This window comes from Oncorhynchus keta, chromosome 13 (genome assembly GCF_023373465.1).
Source record: "Oncorhynchus keta strain PuntledgeMale-10-30-2019 chromosome 13, Oket_V2, whole genome shotgun sequence".
NCBI lineage: Eukaryota > Metazoa > Chordata > Actinopteri > Salmoniformes > Salmonidae > Oncorhynchus > Oncorhynchus keta.
Window position 1 is genome coordinate 47,803,613 of NC_068433.1, and position 6,706 is coordinate 47,810,318.

Below are 6,706 nucleotides of genomic sequence, written 5' to 3' on the forward strand. Positions count from 1 at the left end.
CACATGCAGCTTTTACGGTGAAAGCAGTCTCCGCTAATGCAAGAACAGTGCTTTATAAATGTCAATCACGCTGTAATGCTGAACTCCCGCGATACAGATTGAGTAGATTCCTTCATCTTGATACTTGCCGTTTGATTTCAAGGTAAAGTTGCTGTTGAATTCTAAAGCATCTGATATTTCAGAAAACTGAACTGAAATGGAATCTGATCTTGACGATGTGTTATTCTTTTCTCAGTATCCAGAGGGCAGATCACTGTGACTCAGACTCCTGCAGGGAAAGCTGTCCTTTCAGGTCGCATACTGTAGTTATTCTCCACTTCTGTAAAACCAGCCGTAATCCATTTAAGGCCCTGTGCAGTCAAAATTCTGTTTTTTCCTGTGTTTTATATCATATTGAACAACAGCTGATTAAACTAACATTGTAAAAGTGTGAAAAAAATGGATCAGTGTTATTTCCTGATAGTTCCTGGTTGAAAATGTGATGTACTGTAAATACAGTACTTCTAATTAGCAGGTTTTCATTGGAGGGAGTTTCGGCTTTCCATGGGGACGTTACCATGTGGCAAATGGGTTAATAGACCAGTAACAAAGAGAGTTCCAAATCTCTCTGCCAATAGCAGATAGTTTTCAGCTTTCGCCCCCCCCACTCAGACAACTCTCAGACAGTCTTAGCTGCAGGTGCTCAGGGGGAGGACTTGACCAGTGATAGTGTTGAGGACTAGACCAGTGATAGTGTTAGGGACTAGACCAGTGATAGTGTTAGGGACTGTACCAGTGATGGTGTTGAGGACTAGACCAGTGATAATGTTGAGGACTAGACACAGTGATCGGGTTTAGGACTAGACCAGTGATAGTGTTAGGGACTAGACCAGTGATAGTGTTAGGGACTGTACCAGTGATAGCGTTGAGGACTAGACCAGTGATAATGTTGAGGACTAGACACAGTGATCGGGTTTAGGACTAGACACAGTGATAGTGTTGTGGACTAGACCAGTGATAGCGTTGAGGACTACACCAGTGATAATGTTGAGGACTAGACACAGGGATAGTGTTCAGGACTAGACACAGTGATAGTGTTCAGGACTAGACCAGTGATAGTGTTGAGGACTAGACACAGTGATGGTGTTGAGGACTAGACCAGTGATAGTGTTGAGGACTAGACACAGTGATGGTGTTGTGGACTAGACCAGTGATAGCGTTGAGGACTACACCAGTGATAATGTTGAGGACTAGACCAGTGATAGTGTTGAGGACTAGACACAGGGATAGTGTTCAGGACTAGACACAGTGATAGTGTTCAGGACTAGACACAGTGATGGTGTTGAGGACTAGACCAGTGATAGTGTTGAGGACTAGACACAGTGATGGTGTTGAGGACTAGACCAGTGATAGTGTTGAGGACTCGACCAGTGATAATGTTGAGGACTCGACCAGTAATAATGTTGCGGACTAGACACAGTGATAGTGTTGAGGACTAGACACAGTGATGGTGTTGAGGACTAGACCAGTGATAGTGTTGAGGACTCGACCAGTGACAGTGTTGAGGACTAGACCAGTGATGGTGTTGAGGACTACACCAGTGATGGTGTAGAGGACTAGACCAGTGATAGTGTTGAGGACTATACCAGTGATGGTGTTGAGGACTAGACCAGTGATGGTGTTGAGGACTAGACCAGTGATGGTGTTGAGGACTAGACCAGTGATAATGTTGGGGACTAGACCAGTAATAGTGTTGAGGACTATACCAGTAATAGTGTTTAGGACTACACCAGTGATAGTGTTGAGGACTAGACCAGTGATAGTGTTGAGGACTAGACCAGTGATGGTGTTGAGGACTAGACCAGTGATGGTGTTGAGGACTAGACCAGTGATGGTGTTGAGGACTAGACCAGTGATAGTGTTGAGGACTAGACCAGTGATAGTGTTGAGGACTCGACCAGTGACAGTGTTGAGGACTAGACCAGTGATGGTGTTGAGGACTACACCAGTGATGGTGTAGAGGACTAGACCAGTGATAGTGTTGAGGACTATACCAGTGATGGTGTTGAGGACTAGACCAGTGATGGTGTTGAGGACTAGACCAGTGATGGTGTTGAGGACTAGACCAGTGATAATGTTGGGGACTAGACCAGTGATAGTGTTGAGGACTATACCAGTAATAGTGTTTAGGACTACACCAGTGATAGTGTTGAGGACTACACCAGGGATAGTGTTGAGGACTAGACCAGTGATGGTGTTGAGGACTAGACCAGTAATAGTGTTGAGGACTATACCAGTAATAGTGTTTAGGACTACACCAGTGATAGTGTTGAGGACTAGACCAGTGATAGTGTTGAGGACTACAGTCTAGAGAGTATCATAGGTTTGTTCCCTTTATTATTTGACAAACCAACATCTTAAACTGAAAACAGTCACTCAATGAATGATATACACTGAGTGGACAAAACACTAGGAAACTTCCATGACAGACTGACCAGGTGAATCCAGGTGAATGCTATGATCCCGTATTGATGTCACTTGTTAAATCCAAGGGGGTGGAACTCAATATTAGGAAGGCATTCCTAATGTCTTGTACACTCAATGTATATCCCATATATTACCAAATGAGGCATACTCCAGGAGGCATATTTGCACAGAGTGGACACTTTGCATTTGCAAGCACATGCTCAGCGCTCTGGGAGTGTTTATAGCCCTGTGAGTTGAACACTTTATGACTGAGAGCTGTCCTTCATGACAACAGAACCCACATCAACAATGACTTGTATCACCATCTTCATCTGGACACTTGCTTAACGTTTTCTGAATTTTGTTGTTGAAAAATTATTACATCTACACAACAGAAATGTGATCATTAATACTATTTCTATTAAGAACTGTTCATTAATATATGTAATATTTCATTCATATAAATGTTTCTATTCTATTTTTCAGAATCCAGAGGACGGGTCACTGTGACTCAGACTCCTGCAGTGGAAGCTGTTCTCCCAGGACAGGCAGTCTCTCTGAACTGCAAAACCAGCAGTAATATGAATGGTGCAGGAGGCTCCAATCCCATCCTAGCCTGGTACCACCAGAAACCCGGAGGAGCTCCTAAACTCCCCATTTACTATGCTAAAACCCTTCAGTCTGGGACTCCATCTAGATTCAGTGGCAGTGGATCTGGGAGTGACTTCACTCTGACCATCAGTGGAGTCCAGGCTGAAGATGCAGGAGATTACTACTGTCAGAGTTTCCACTACCCCAACAGTGTCTGGGTGTTCACACAGTGATACAGAGCCATTCAAAAACCTCCCTCAGTCAGACTGTACAGTGACTGTACTGATACAGCTGGGACCTACTGCAGGTGCTGAGGGGGAAGAGACAGTGACATGGAAGATTGATCAGTAGAGGAGGTCAACTTTGAATATGGTTAGAAAGCATCATTCAAAACACATGTTCTCCATCATCGTCATCATCATCACCATCATCAGCATCATCGTAATGTCATGGTTGTGACTCATTATATTTGTCACCGCCTGAAAGTGCACCTATAAACTTTTTTTTGATGCTATGAATTATATACAATACCAGTCCATATTCAAGTGAGGTGATGTTACATCAGCATCAGCCCCATTACATCAAATCCCTATATACACTTCACAACCAAATATTGATGTGATCATCTAGCATTATATTAACTATTTTGATGAGCAGGTTACTGACTGTTAGATCTGTGAATGATACATGATGCTGGGTTCAGGCATTAGACATATCTACATTCATATCAATTTGATCTGTTATTAATCCTCCATCGAGGTTAAAACAAGTCCATTACCTCACATCTCACTCAGTTCAAGGTATTTCAGGCAATGAAACTGCTCAACTGGCATGGACAGGGCTGAGTGGTTCTGCTTGTCCCAGAATAGAGCAGCACAGTCACCAGATGTTCACTCTGTCCTCAAGGGGTTGGAGGTAGAGAAGACTCAATGACCATGTTGAAGCTGTGATACTTGTATTATTATGTGCATCAAATGTTCAATAACATTATATTACTGTCTTTATAAATCTATAAATCAAGCAGATCGAAAACATTCCACCTCACAGAACAACATTTATGTTCCGGAGAAGGTATAAAAGATCATAAAAGATCAGTGAAGAATCCAGCTACAAACTGTTCCGTTTGGTGCAATTTTGTGGGGCTCATGGGAGATGGTGTGGCCACATTACCATAACGCTGTTTATATAATAGCCTCAGATATGAGGTTTTACATCTAATTGTTGTATAAGATGAATTAGGATGATACTGTTTGTAAAATTGTGTAATGTGATTTTGGACTTTTTAATGAAGGAAACTCCAATTCCCTTTAGAGTTTAACTAAATCAGAGGACCGCCCATGAGCCCAGTTAGGGTCGGGCATCCTGGGACAGGCCCTTTTCTGCAATTCCGAATAAAACCCCACCTTGAGAATTTCTCAACAGATCATGTTTCTCTCCATTACGAGAGGACAAAGGTTGCAGACCAGCTTACCTCGATAACGAGAGGGCCAAGGTTTGAGACCAGACTGCTGAATCTTTTAACCATCCCACGTGGTTAAACTCTTAGACTATCGATACCGACAGAGTAAGAACAAGTCTTTGATATTAATTACTAGTCTGCAGCTAGGAATTCGGTATCATTGAACGGGAAGACCGACAACCACCAAAACATCTATCCTATAACAACATTGCTGAATGTTACTCTGAAGTATCCATTCTGACCCCTGCAGAGAGAGAGAGACGAACAGTTCTACAAAATAAACAAACTTTTCAACAGCGATCAAGACGATAAACTGAGCGTAAATATATATATTGATTGCAATTGTTCCCGAATGAGTGAGCGTTCATGTGCAAAGGATTAGCATTTCAATTGTTATAATTATTAACTCTGTAGTGACTTCTCATCTGACCCCCACTCCCCTTTTGTCTAACAAGCCGCCAAGCCGGTTTAGCCCACTAGGGCACATTCTCCTATCATTTCTTGTAACCATATTTACTTTGTTGGTTTGAGTGTGCACTATTGTGATTGTTTAGTTAGTTAATAAATAAATGATTTAAGACAATTTATGTATGGATGACTCATAGTGAAGATAACCAACCATTTATGACGTTTGCAATGAGACTAACGTGAGGTAACATAATTAATTAATTAATTCAGAAGACTATTGATCAGATATGAAAATATCTGAAAAGTTATATTAGGAAAATTATAACTTTGTAATCTGAATATTTTCCTTGGTGCCCCGACTTCCTAGTTAATTACAGTTACATGATTAATCAGTTTAATTGCATAATAATAATTACAGAGAGTTATTTGATAAAGATGCCAAAGACAATACACCATATTACCATGATTGTACTGAAGTACTAGTATAATACAGGGACTGATAATTCTGAAGCACTAGTACAATACAATAGGGACTGATAGCACTGAAGTACTGTACTAGTATAATACAATAGGGACTGATAGTACCGAATAACTATTTTAATACAACAGGTATTTGGTATTTTGGTATTTGATGAGGATCCCCATTAGCTGTTGCAAAAGCAGCAGCTATTCTTCCTGGGGTCCACACAGAACATGAAATATAATACAGAATGACATAATACAGAACATCATTAGACAAGAACAGCTCAAGGACAGAAATACATACATTTTTAAAAAGGCACACGTAGCCTACATATCAATGTATACATACAAACTATCTGGGTCAAATAGGGGAGAGGCGTTGTGCCGTGAGGTGTTGCTTTATCTGTTTTTTGAAACCAGGTTTGCTGTTTATTTGAGCAATATGAGATGGAAGGAAGTTCCATGCAATGAGGGCTCTATATAAACTGTATGTTTTCTTGAATTTGTTCTGTATTTGGGGACTATGAAAAGACCCCTGGTGGCATGTGTGGTGGGGTAAGTGTGTGTCTCAGAACTGTGTGTACCTTGACTGTGCAAACAATTTGGGATTTTCAACATTAAGAGTTGAGGAGAGACTGACTGCATCACTTCTTCTTTGTATAAGAAACCTTATACAAAGAAGAAGTGATGCAGTCAGTCTCTCCTCAACTCTTAGCCAAGAGAGACTGGCAGGTATAGTATCAATATTAGCCCTCTGATTACAATTAAGAGCAAAACATGCCGCTCTGTACTGGGCCAGCTGCAGCTTAAAACTTATTGACGCACCCATCCCGTTAGCGGGATCATTTTCGTCAACATCCGCTGAATTGCAGAGTGCCAAATTCAAATTAAATTACTAAAAATATTTAATTTTCATGAAATCACAAGTGCAATATAGCAAAACACAGCTTAGATTGTTGTTAAGCGACCTGGCATGTCAGATTTCAAAAAAGCTTTTCGGCGAAAGCATACCAAGCGTTTATGTAAGGACATCTCTCTCAGCAGACAAAACATTACAAACAGCAAGCAGCAAAGTAGATTGGTCACTAAAGTCAGGAACACAATAAAATGAATCGCTCACCTTTGATGATCTTCGGATGTTTGCACTCATGAGACTCCCAGTTACACAATAAATGTTCCTTTTGTTCCATAAAGATTATTTTTATATCCAAAATACCTCCATTTGGTTGGCGCTGTCAGGATTTGGCCAGGGTTGTTCCGGTTTTTGGTCACTAGATGCCCCCATTGTGCCTTTTGACCTTTTCTTTTCCCTTGATCCCCATTATTATTTGCACCTGTGCC

At 41.1% G+C, this 6,706-nt stretch overlaps 1 pseudogene and 1 gene segment (V, D, J or C); both read left to right on the forward strand.

Moving 5' to 3' along the window:
• Positions 1–2,730: 2,730 nt before the first annotated feature.
• LOC127906827 (Ig kappa chain V region 3381-like) lies at positions 2,731–3,280 on the forward strand. The segment is given in 2 exon segments: positions 2,731–2,789; positions 2,918–3,280. Coding segments are annotated over 2 exon segments (411 nt in total).
• A 152-nt stretch (positions 3,281–3,432) lies between these two features.
• LOC127906872 (synaptotagmin-1-like) overlaps positions 3,433–6,706 on the forward strand; it is a 31,278-nt pseudogene continuing 28,004 nt past the window's right edge.